The 13071-nt window shown below is 42.3% G+C and overlaps 1 protein-coding gene across 4 annotated transcripts in view; it reads right to left on the bottom strand.

Moving 5' to 3' along the window:
- LEF1 (lymphoid enhancer binding factor 1) overlaps positions 1 to 13071 on the bottom strand; it is a 117063-nt gene that overhangs the window by 22967 nt on the left and 81025 nt on the right. For 2 of the 4 annotated variants that reach the window (XM_027543868.1, XM_027543867.1), the window contains exons 5-8: positions 9779 to 9869; positions 8080 to 8163; positions 5892 to 6014; positions 4719 to 4881 (exon numbers count right to left, since the gene is read on the bottom strand). In XM_027543868.1, coding sequence (XP_027399669.1) covers positions 4719 to 4881; positions 5892 to 6014; positions 8080 to 8163; positions 9779 to 9869 — 461 coding nt within the window. The remainder of the gene's footprint in view (positions 1 to 4718; positions 4882 to 5891; positions 6015 to 8079; positions 8164 to 9778; positions 9870 to 13071) is intronic. The other 2 variants (XM_027543870.1, XM_027543869.1) reach the window with 1 other exon arrangement.

Raw genomic sequence — 13071 nt, 5'->3', positions numbered from 1 at the left:
GGTTTGCCTTGGAAACAAACAGAGATCATTCTGTTGTTTTTGAGATTGCATCCATGAATTGCATTTCAGACTCTTGTTGATTATGAGGGCTACTACATTTCTTCTAAGAAGCAAAAAGAAGACAGAATGTCAAAGAATTGATGCCTTTGAACTGTGGTGCTGGAGAAGACTCCTGAGAATCCCTTGGACAGCAAGGAGATCAAAGCAGTCAATCTGAGGGGAAATCAACCCAGAATATTCACTGGAAGGACAGATGCTGAAGCTGAAGCTCCACTATTTTGGTTATCTGATGTGAAGAGCTGACTCACTGAAAAAGTCCCTGATGCTGAGAAAGATCGAGGGCAGAAGGAGAAGAGGATGTCAGAGGATGAGATGGATGGATGACATCACAAACTCCGGGAGATGGTGAGGGACAGGGAGGCCTGGCGTGCTGTAGTCCATGGGGTTGCAGAGTCGGACACGACTGCATGACTGAACAACAACACTGACACTTTGTGTGTGTTTACATAAAACTTACCCCAGGCCCCCTGTGAGCAGTCTCCTAGTGCATCTTCCTACTTCCCAAATGCCAGGGTCTGTTGTCAGCCACTCCCAGAGAACTGGCTGCACTCTGGGGGACCCACTGGCCAGAGGTGATGGCACAGGGGCAGTGGCTGTAGGAGGCATGGGCCAGAGCCCACACCACTCACGCCTGCACACACTCTGGATGAGTCCCGCTTCCACTCCAGCGCTCCCAATTCTAGGGTGTACTGCTTCCATTTCACTTCCTGTTAAAGGCTGGGTGGTTCTTTCTCATTCATGTCTACTGTGCATATTTATTTTAATTACTCTCTTGTTTTAATTATGGACAGAAAGGTATGACTGGACTGGAGAAGGGAAGGAGAAGTGAGGGAGAGAGGCCGGTGAGCAAGAAGAGGCTGTGCTTGAGGACCGTGGTCCAGTGGTCAGGACACAGGACCTACAGCACAATGGGGACCTGCCTCCTCAAGGACGCAAACAATTGCTGCCCTTGCCCCTGGCAGGAGGGGACCTCACCCAAAGAGAGCACAGCACCACAGCGCCTGTGGCTCATCCTGGCCTCCCCTCCAGCCTCCGGCCCAGAGGTGGTGGGACCCACAGGCAGGGCAACGGATTCCACTTCCTTCAAACCGCCCCTTGACGGCCAGAGCCTCTAAGTTGATAGGACAATGATTTAATTGCTTTAAAGTGCAGAGTGTAAAGTTAAGAACCATGACACTCAGTGGACTTGGCCTGAGCCTACAGGCAAATCAAATAATATACTTTTCTTAAAAAAAAAAAAAGGTGGGGGAGGGAGGGACGGGAGATGGGGAGGTGACAGAAAAAATACAAAACCTGAAAGAAGTTACCTGAGACACAATTCTTTGTACCAGCAGAGTAATCACAATTAGTCAAGCTGAGCCTAAAAAGGCATGTCTGGGGAGCAGTGGAAGCTGAGGCAGGAAAAGTCACACTGCCTCTGTCCACTGAAAGTGAAAGAAAGTTTAAGTCACTCAGTTGTGTCCAACTCTCTATGACCCCATGGACTACACAGTCCATGGAATTCTCCAGGCCAGAATACTGGAGTGGGTAGCCATTCCCTTCTCCAGGGGATCTTCCCAACCCAGGGATCGAACCCAGGTCTCCCGCATTGCAGGCAGATTCTTTACCAGCTGAGCCACAAGGGAAGCCACTTTTCTAAACCTGAGGTTCTGACCTAGAGCCCTTCACGGGGAGAAAAAGCCACACCAGGCACAGTGCAAGAGATCAGCCTACCTTAAAAAAAAAAGACTCATCATTAGTATTTAGATAGTTCTGGTGCTAACATGATTGGCAAGAGGCAAGGCATTATCAAAAAGGAACAAAAAGAAGACTAAGAAGAAAAAAAGATAAGAAGTCTTACTTTGTAAATTTGTTCATTCATTTGATCAATAATCTCTCATGCTACTGCAATATGTCAGTATAGAGATATATTTTATCTGGACTTGTAAATAAAACTTATCTCCCAAAATACATATGGAGGTTGGGTCTTCTGCCCAAACAACCGGTTAAACAAGCAGGAATTTTTCAGTTCCAGCAGGAAACTTAGGTTGACAAGACCCCAGCTAACAAAACTGAGCAAAATTCAAAGTGAAAAAACAGACCACAAACTAAACTGCTTACCTGCCTTTCCAACTGCTTTTAGTTCCTAGGGATTTACAATTCACAAATGCAATTCACAAACGAAGCATCATTTACTAGAGTAAAACAGTTCAGTAAAATTATGATATTAAAGTTTTACATTGAAAACAAAAGTAAAGTCTGATGCAAGCTAGAAAGATGATATCAACAGGCATTTCTGAAACATATTGACTAAAAACGTTTTTCCATCTCTTTTGCTTACTGAAAGATTCATCAAGTTGTTGGGAAAGTACCCATTTGAAGAAACTTAACACAGGTCCAAGATTTAGAAATTCTGACACTAAATATGCAATAAATGGACTTCCTTTAATAGTCTAGAAGGTCTGAAAAGAAAAACCATAAAATAATATTTATGTTATTATTTATAATATGAAGAAGAAAACTGAGTCATTCATATGAATGAACATTTCTATGTTAGAGATAAAGGTGAGTAAAAATCAAAAGAAAAAATGTTCCAGCATGAATTTCAATTCCACTATTAAGAATTCTAATTATCCTAGTGTAAAACTTCATGATTTTAAAGCTAGGAACTTTAAAGAACTAGCAAGAACTATCCTGCCAGAGGGGAGTTATGAAAGGATAGAAAACCTGATCTTAATCAAAGATCTCAGAGGCCTATAAATAGAAACAGGTGTCCAAATCAAAGACAGAGAGAGACCCTAAATGAGAACCATCCTTTAGGACACATGCTCTGATCTGGGGATTGTTAAGGGAGCTGACAAAGTAGCAACTGTTGGAAATGTGCATTAAAAATAGGAAGCATACATCCATATCATATCCTTAACTCTCTTGAGCAGGAAAATAATTCCCACTGGAGGACCATGGACCTTTAACTTGGGGTGAGGGGGAATAAGATTTTACACAAGCTAAAAAAGGAACCCTTCTTTTCCTCTAATTTCTTCTTTTGAAGGTTCAGGGGGGAAAAAAATGATGGGAATCACTCATCTGCTATGATCTGGCTTTGAAAATCATTGTAATTATTGTTATTAAGTGTTTAAGAATCCACAGGGAGATAGAGTATTGTACACAGGGCACCAAAAGAGCTATAATCTGCCACCACATCCTACCCCCGAAACCCTGGTGTCTTGAAGATTGGAAATAGCTGCGTTTTTATGCCATCCAAGAGGAATCTATAATTCAACAACGCCTGCTCTCCGCCATCTGCTTTCCTCACATGGACTGGAAATCTCCTAATGTTTTCTGTCATGGATGCTGAAATGTATGAGGTTTTTAACAAACATGATGAAAACGTTCATCAGCAACAGCTAAAACATGACTTTAAGTCCCACAAAGGTTGTCAAGACCTTCCTTCTCCTGAATGTTCATTTGCAAACCATGAATTTCTTGAGAGTTTGCAAAAACAAATACACAAGGTCATATTTTAAGAAGTCACCACACGTATATGAAGAGCATCATACAAGTTAAGCTGAAGCATTCCTAAAACTTCAATGTAATTATAGTAAAATGCAATTTCAATGAGAAAAATTCCAATTTTCTCCACCACCCTTCAGATACCCAACTAAACCCATTTCAACCCTGAGAAAAGTACTGGGAAGGACTGACTCGTCTCTGGGCTGATGGCTGGACAAAGAAATCTAAGAGCATCTGTTCTAGTTATAAGTCTAGTGCCTGGGACATGACAGGTGCTCAGAAAAATACCTCTGCATGGGTGAAAGCAACAACATCAACAGCAAAGGTGGGCGATCGAGAAACCTGGCCCATGTACACCTGGAGAATCAGAGAACAATGCTTCTAGAATTAAGACTTCTCCGGCCCACACCAATTCTTCTATGTAAAGCTTTAAGGTAGAATGATCTGCTTACGTCTTGGAAGGAGCAGCCACTGCTGACTGCCAGGGTTTATCCAGAAATGTGGCTGGCCCCACAGGCCTTGCTGTAGCTCGCTGCTTGCTTGCTTCAGAGTCTGCACACACACACACACGCACACACACACGCACACACACACGCACACACACTGCTTCATGTGGGGACAGTCCACCTCACCCCCTTCATCAGGGGTTAACCCCCACTCATCTCTCAACTACTTTCTCAGGGGGCCATTCCCCAGCCCCACCCCACCTCCATTATTCTCTGATTCTTGCTCTTCATATTAACAGTATTTATCACAATTTTAATTATATATATAATAGGGAATTATTTCATATCAGTATCCTGTCACAAAACTTCAAGATCTGTGAAGGCAAGGACTACATCTATTTTACTCAGCAAACATTATGTAATGCCTACTACACTGCCTGGCACATAAAAGACACTCAAGATATACTCATTTAACGTATGATAATAGGAAAATAGTTATCATTTACAGGAAATGTTCCAAGTGCCAGATACAATCTCAGTTGTTGATACAATGCATCATATCATTCCTCCTAAAGGTTGTCATGCTCTCTCTGTTACTCCCCGAGTGACTGGTGACTATACAGATGATTCTATGACTACCTGATGTGTAAGTGCATTTGGGCAGCTGTTAATGAACCAGTTCCATGGTTACCATAAACATTTACATACCATCCCACTACTTACCCTTCTGCCTAGAATCTGGTTGATAGCTGCACTTTCCTTTAGAGTACACTCAGCTACGACATTCGCTCTCATTTCTTTCATGTATAACATAAAAGCATTCAGAGGCTTTTTAATGTGAGGTCTTTTTGGCTCCTGCTCCTTTCTCTGTTCATGCTGAGGCTTCCTAAAAGTTGGGAGTGGGGAAGGGGTTAGACGAATCAGGAAGAGATGGGAGGAGAGGAGCAGAGCATCCGCTTATTTCATGAGTCCACCTCAGGCTGGGACCACCCTCTGGGCTCTCTATAAGCCCCCAGGACACTGTCCACTTAAATGAGTGACTCATCTACTGCTGATACATAAGGATCCTTTGGTTTGCGAAAGCTTACCTATATGGGCTTGTGCAGATGCTGCATCTAGATTTTAGATGCTCCCTGGTCACCTTAGGAAAAGCTGAACATACAGTGCAGGAAGTCAGTCCTCCTCTAGAACTGGCATTCTTAACTTCGGTGGGTCAGCGCTCCTCTGAGAAGCTAATGAAACCTTAGACTCTCTCCCCCAGACAAATGCATGCTGGATTTGCCTGTACTTGCAGGGGTGTTATGGACAATGTTCACATGCTCCCTGCTACCACATCCTTCTGTTCCTGTACAAACTCTAGACTAAGAAATTCAATTAATTACTAATCTTTTGGGAGAATTCAGCTGTGCTGTAAGAGCCTGCAACAACCCTGGTCCGATAGGAAATCCTGGGTTTTGGTTTGCCCCCTTCCTTTCAATTCAGTGCTTCCAAAGCCCTGATGCAGATGCAGGGTGACTGTATTTCTAGAAGGAAATGCACTGAACCCCCCAAGCTACTTCACTCTCAGGCTCCCCAAGAGTGGGAACCCAATTAAAGCCTTGCACTAAATGGCTGAACAGCTCCATATCTTCAGTCTCTCCGCTCTGAAGATCTCTGCTCTTTAGTGAGTTTCCCTTCATCTTTTGAGATTCGTGCTCCTTTTCCATCTCAGAACCAAATCAGAGCACTGAGAATCAAGCTGCTCGGTGTCCTCAGGGGCAGAGCTTTCAAGGCGGAGCTACACTGACTTTCAGGATAACAGACAGGGGTACAATTCGGCAACAGCAAAGGAGAAACTGTGGGGTTTAAGTCCTTGGTACCATAAGGTGTTCACAGGTGCAGAGAGAGGCGACTTACACGTGCATTAGGTCGCTGTCAGTGTGGGGGTGTTCCTGTTTGACCTGAGGCGTTACAATGGCTGGATGAGGGATGCCAGTTGTGTGGGGACCGGGAGGACCAGGAATCATATGATGAGAAAACCTGAAAGAAGGAAAGATGAGAAAACAAAATGTACTGCTGTAGCAAGAGCTGGTTGGAATTTTGAAACAACTCACTAACTGCTATTGGCTGAGAGTAAAAACACATCTTCACACACAGACATATTAACTATAAGAGCAGGCTGATGATTAATTTCTTTCCTTTCTGTATTCAGGTGGAAAATACTTATAATTACACACCACCTAACAGATTTTTTTTTTTTTTTTTTCAAGCTAATGGTGGAATCTGGCATTTTTCCTGGGAGGGCTCTAGGCAATAGGAGTTAAAAAAAAAAAAGTGAGTCACTTTTCTTGCAAAGCAGTTTTCAGAGAAGAATTTCAGTAAGAATAATTATTGGAAATACAATATTTTATGAAGATTTAGCTTTTTAAGATGGTTTTAAAATCTAAAGACATCATATTTTAAAATCTCTGTCTACATCCGAGTGGACCTTCATATTAAGTCTTCTCCTGTTGGCTTTTTCCCTAACATCAGGAGAGAGCAACTGAGAAGACAAGGGACAGGAAGATTTGTTCAGTCTCTAATTTAATAAGGTTGCCATCAGCATCATTCCAAATAATTTTCTACACATAAAGAAGGTAGTGTCTGAGGGATCTAGCCTCATGGAAAATTGATAACAAAATTAAGGGGAAGAATTTAATTAAAGGGAAGGATACAGTTCTGCTTCAAGGTAAAAATGATACACAAGCTCAAATAAAGGCTTTTTCCCAGAGTATGCTTATAGAGCATTAAAAAAAAAATCTCAAAATATCCACCACCATCCAACACAAAGGAGGGAAACTGCCATGCAAGAAAAATAAAACAAAGACAGTACTTTCAACAAGCTCTTTGATAAATTTGGATATGCTTTAGAAACTTCTGCTTTCAAACTGTTTTAAAGTAAACATGTAGTTCAACAAAAAACATTCTCAGGTCTTTATCACCGTCTGTACAGTTAATTCCTTCTTCTGGGAAGGAAAGAAGGGACTCTGCTTGGATATGTAATATTTCAGAAACAAATCTTTAAAAATTAAGGAGGCATGGGAAAAATACAAACATTCAATCAAATCATGATGCTTTGCAAAATGGACCATTTGCAAAAATATGTGATGTTGATTATTTGCCTATGAGAAAATCCTATCATCACACAATTTTTTTTACAATGTTAAAATATATGTATAAAATATATTTTGGAGGAAGGATATTAATTTCATTCCCTCTCAACCAGTTAGGTGTACAATTTACTGCATAAAATGATTTTTGAAAAAGCTGAAATTCACCACAGAAAACTGCAAATTTCATACATAGGTAAAAAAGTTAAGATTCACAACCAGTTACTAACCCAACAGTTTGACTTCCAGCATGTTAATGCTAGCTCCCTTGAAAAAGCCACATTGAACACACAGATGATACACCACAAATGTGTGTACATCAAGCACAGGGCACAAAAGCTGTCCTTTCCCGAGGCAAAAGCGTTACACAGAGCGGTGTGGCACAGCAGAGCTCGCGGACCTTCACACCACTACGTCCACACGGGGCCTGATTCACACACGAGGACACACAGCCCGGACGGCCTGACAGCCCGGAGGCCCCGTTCCTTCTCTTCTCACGGCCCCGGGCCAGGAAGGCTCTAGACTATCTGGGCCTTTTCAGACACCGTCACATGAAACTGAGACACCCTTCCCCACAGAAAAAAAAAAAAAAAAAGCCAGTCTGAATTCTCCCGCTGACCCACCCCAGCATGTTTGGAACTGAACAAGCTCTTCCTAGGATGTCCCCTCTGGGGACGTTTCTCCTCCCGCCGTCGGGGGGCGGTGCAGTCTTTAGGAGGTACGGTCTCCAGCGGGGCTGGGTCCGTCTGCCTGACGGGTGTGGCTGGTGCTGTGGGGCGTGGAGTCTGGCTCCTACTGGGCCTCCCCAGGACGCCTAGTGTGGGAGCCAGGCACCCTGCGCAGACAGACGCGGGCTGAGCTGTGCACCCGCTGGGCCGAGAGGCAAGCAGAGGCGCACGAGACGCAAGCGCGCAAGAGCAGCCTGTCCTGGCGCGCCCGGTTCCACCTCCACCTACCTGGACATGGAAGTGTCGACTGACAGTGAGGATGGGTAGGGCTGCCTGAAGCCTCCCGTGATGGGATACACAGGCTGACCTTGCCTGAGGTCACAGAAGAGAGGAACCCATCAATGACAAAACACGAGTTACCAACCAGCAACCAGAGTTTGATGAAGGGAGGCCCTCAACCAGAATCTGGGGCGTGTTATGAAGGGGGTACTGCTTCAGTCACCCAACGGCCTCCCTCCCTCACCCTCCGCCCACCCAAAGCATCACTAGTGCCTTGAAGGAACTCTCCCACTGCAGTCCATGGATGACTCGCTTCCTGCCCCTGCCCCTCTCCAGCCCCACTGATGCTTTGAACAAAGTAGGTGTGTAAACAGCTCTTACTGAATATAACAGAAGCTGAGAATGGTGAACTATTCTTTTTAGGATAATGGATTCTTTATCAGAATCTTTGAGAACTTCAGGGAAGGGAAGAAAGGAGGAAATAAAAGTTTATATAAAAATGAACACATTTTTGAAAACCCTGCACCCCACCTCCCACCCTTACACCCATGCTGCAGGCAAGAAATAAAAGATCAATTCATTGGAGTTATTTTCTCTCTGCTCTGAGAATTCCATCTCTCCCTCTGTTTTTCCTACATGTCACATTTTTCATTTACACAGTCTTTATTTCCAGATGCCACTGATGGAACTCAGCCCAGGATTATTGCCCTTAAGTAGCTAAGTTCAGACAGAATAATTGATGTAGGTTTGGAAGTGTTTGCATAATCAATTAAATTCAAACAGAGTTATTGACTGCGAGAGTTAATGCTAAAGAGAAGAGAGAAAGCTGGAATATCCATGACAGGATAAGCCCTCCTTATGAAGAAGAGATAATGTCAGGATGTGAGGGAGGGAGACTGGGGCTTTCTCCAGGGGTCTGTAAGGACACAGAGTCAGGAAGGAAAGGAGAGAAAATGTTTGCTGAAGGTGCAGCCCTTTGTCCATGGAGTGAGCAGTGGGGCGAGAGGAATGGGAGTGAGGGCAGGGAAAGCTATGTGCTAACTAACAATAAAATGATAAAAATAGGCTCCACTGTATGAAGTGATTGTTTCTTCCCTAAATACATTTCTTTTTCTTTACCTTTATAATTATAAAAAACCTGAAAACAGTGGTATGGATCTTTCAGAAACAACAAAATAAGAGAACATTTGGATTCTGAAAGGATAAAGTCCATTTGTCTGTTTTTCACTCCTCTGAACTCAAACTGGTGCTTACTTTATTAAAGTTCAAAAGATGCTTTTGCATTTGTACAGTTATTTGCCATTTACGTCACCTGCCCATTTATAAGCAAAGATCGATATTCAATATATCTAAGGTTGTGCTTCAAAAACATAAGTTGTTCATAAAGAACTAGAAAAGAAAGACCACAGTGAACACTTTGTACAGGCATAGTAAATGCCCAGAGCCACAAACTGAATCCATAAAACTATAAGCTTCAAAGCGAATGCTACACAGTCATTTTCTACACATATTAGCAAACGGACTCAGTCCATTTCAAAGTCTGTATGTCTTTTAATCTTTTAAATTGAAATGAAATAAAGTTAGCACCTCATGTGTTGAAGTTTCTTCAACTCCACAAGTGTTATTATTCATAAAGCTAATTTCCATAAACGGGGAGTAGAAGATATATGTTCAGACGCCTGGCTGCAGGTTGCAAGAAGGATCTTACCAGCCAAGAGGTGGGGTAATCTGTCCAACACCACCCGGAGACAGGGGATAAAACGTAGGGATCTCGGGAGCTGGAGGATGTCTGGACATGCCTATTAAAAAGAACAATGGAGAGGAAGATTCACAGGACATTCGATTTCTGAGAGAAATAGAAAGGCAAGAAAATGCATTATGTCATTAGAACTTAAGGTGGAGAATGAGACAATATTTATTTTTGTGATTTAACAGAAGTCAGTTTGTTATCTTTACTCAAGATTTCAGCATCTGAGAAAACACGTCTGAAGGTGGTACCTCTTGAGGGGCTCCTAAAACAGTAAATATACTGCGAGTAAAACGGCATCAAAACGAGACTGTAAAACTACTTAAGCTTGCGCTCATCATTTTACACTGGTCAGGAAAATGGTAGACAACTGTTTTTGTGTAGAATGACAGCACTTCATAAGCAGAAGGCCTGCCATGGTGTTCAAGAATTAGGTAAATCGCTCGTTTCAGATCTTCACTGGCTCCCTTATGGGCACATAGATTTGGGAAATGTGATACCTCAGAGATCAAAGATTAATTGGAAATAATCTGCAGCCCCATAATGGTCGCACGTGATATGATTCATCTGGTCTCTGGCACTGCAGCTCCAACCGGGGCTCTTCACTGGGTTGAGTCCCCTGGGCTCCGAGGTCAGGCCGGTCTGGATCAGCTGTACTCCACAGACAACGAGTGTGCCACACTGTTTCTCAAGCTCACACTCCCTGGAGCACACTACCCTGCTGCTGTGAAACCACCCAGAGAACACGCCTAATCCTTGTCCCATTTGACATCTCTGTCTACATCTTACCTTGGGTACTGGAAAGAAGGGGTACGGTGCATACATAAAAAAGCAAAACAAAACGTTATGTTCATATCTGGGGGAAAGTGATTCTGAACAGAAGACAGCCACAGGAGTTTCTTTACACAGTTAATCTGGCTTTAAAAGAGCATTATCCTGTATAAACATATATCCCCAGGTTTAACAACCCGAATATACATTCAGTGGCTATAATTATATTGCCTCATATGCAAAATCAGGTGAGTATACAGATGTTCTTTATGTATTCTGCTTTTTTACTATTCAAAATGTCTGTGAATTCAATTGGATATTAAAAGATATTGAAGGCCTTGAGCATATGGGAATGGGTTAAGAAGTGTTGTCTTCAAAGTTGATGTTAATTTGACTTTGAAGTTAGGACAAACTATTCTTTAACTCTTAGAAGAAGTAGCTAGGAAGGAGAAAGGTCTTTAATCTCTTTTGACGGAGTTTACATGAGATCATCTCAGGTTTTGCTGTTTTTAAAAGGAGTCTAAAATCTTCTTTTTTCATCTCTTATCACTTTCAAATTTAATGAGTATTTTTTTAAATTCCTTTATATCATCAATGCACCAAAAACATTGCATACAATAGGACCTAAGGCAGTTCTGTGGATCTACTCTCTCTCACTGAAGCAGAGCCCCTGGCAACTGTTTTTATGGAAGCTGGGAGTTCACTTTAGCAGAGTTACCATAAACTCCCTTTATAAAAAAGCTGTCAATACTGCTTCTTTTGATCACAAGAGGAGCCCTTGGGATTTGTTTTAACTTGGGCCTGGGGAGGCAGGGGCACCAGGGGGCACATAGCAGAATCATAGGGCAGTCTCTCCAACTTGCTGCCTCCCTCATCTCCAGATTCTCCACAGCTCTCGTTCTGCAGGGGGGTTGCTCAGTCTTGAAAAGAAAAACCTGACCAACACAGAAGAACATTGGGAACTTTGTGGAAACTTGAACTTGGAAATCATAATTAGAGGCTGAACTTTGTGAATGGTCTACTTTAACCCCTTTGTTAGGGAGATGAAGTGACTGTTTAGGTGCCTAAAAAATATGACTTGTCCTGGGATCTTATCTCTGGGATGCAGAGAAGCAAACTACTTTCAGTCACATGTCTCTGAGCAGAGGAGCTTAAAACATGCTCTCCACACTATCTGTGTTTTTAAGCACACTGACAACAGTGCATTTGTGATCTGGTGTAGGAATAACTTGACAGAACAAAAAACACAATTTTTTTTCGTATTTGGATTTGATTTTACTGCTTAAAAACAAACAAGGGAACTGCCATTTACTTAGCACCTGCTACATGCTAGTTCCTATGCTGGGTATTTAATTTGACTGTTTCTATTAAAATGCTACTCATATTTCAGATAACTTTCTCTCATGAACTATTCTCTCTTACTGCTGTGAGAAGTCTTTCTTCTTAGAATCTACAACATTTTATTTGTACTTTTAACATGGTACTTAAGATGTTCTTCATTATGTTTTACGGTGAGTTTGTGCAAATGATTTCCTGTATGAGCTTATACACTGCTGGGAAGAAAGAGAACATTTTTTCCCTTATCTGTGTATCAAACCATGGCTGTCTCCCAGAGGAGGCTCTGAATACAATTCTGAGTGACTAAACAAACGAACAAGTGAAACAAAAGGACACATTACCCACGCCGGGTCAGTACTATAAGCCATTTGCACGCACACACACGGTATGGCTTAGGTCATTACATGAGCAGAAGAAAGTGGATCTGTGTTTTCTAAATAGCTCACTGTTGTCTTAAGATCCCGTTTCCAAAGATTCCTAAAAGTGTGTGCCTCTCTACCAACTCCTGTGCCACACAGCATTTATTTAACGAGTATTTATTGAGCACTTATTATATGGGATCCTCTGGTGGCTCAGATGGTAAAGAATCTGCCTGCAATGGGGGAAACCTGGGTTGGGAAGGTCCCCTGGAGGAGGGCATGGCAACCCATTTCAGTATTCTTACCTGGAGAATCCCCATGGACAGAGGAGTCTGGAGAGCTATGGTCCATGGGGTCACAAAGAGATGGAAACCACTGAGTGATTAAGCATGGCATATATGCTGGAGGCTATATGCAATACATCCTTAAATTTTTTTAACTTTTATAAATACAGCTAAAATGATTCTGCTGTCAGACTGCATGGATACAGTAGTTCTGCCACTCACTAACTGTATGTTCTTGAGGAAGTTGTTTAATTATTATTCTGCAGAATCAGAATAAAAACGAAATAGAGAAGTACATGCATTCATATATAATAAAGAAAAGTGCCTGGTAAGTGCTGTGTTGCATGTTTGCTGTTATTTACAAGGGCACAAATACATAAACAGGTACATAAACCCAGTATTTCCTAAAAGCTCTTCCTCTTAACATTTTTATCAGACACAATGAGAGGAACAAAATGATGGATATTAGCTTCCTTTCTTCTTCTTACAACTATACCTGCAC

The sequence above is a fragment of the Bos indicus x Bos taurus genome, chromosome 6, assembly GCF_003369695.1.
Source record: "Bos indicus x Bos taurus breed Angus x Brahman F1 hybrid chromosome 6, Bos_hybrid_MaternalHap_v2.0, whole genome shotgun sequence".
In the NCBI taxonomy this organism is placed as follows: Eukaryota; Metazoa; Chordata; class Mammalia; order Artiodactyla; family Bovidae; genus Bos; species Bos indicus x Bos taurus.
This window is presented reverse-complemented; position numbering and strand designations above follow the sequence as displayed.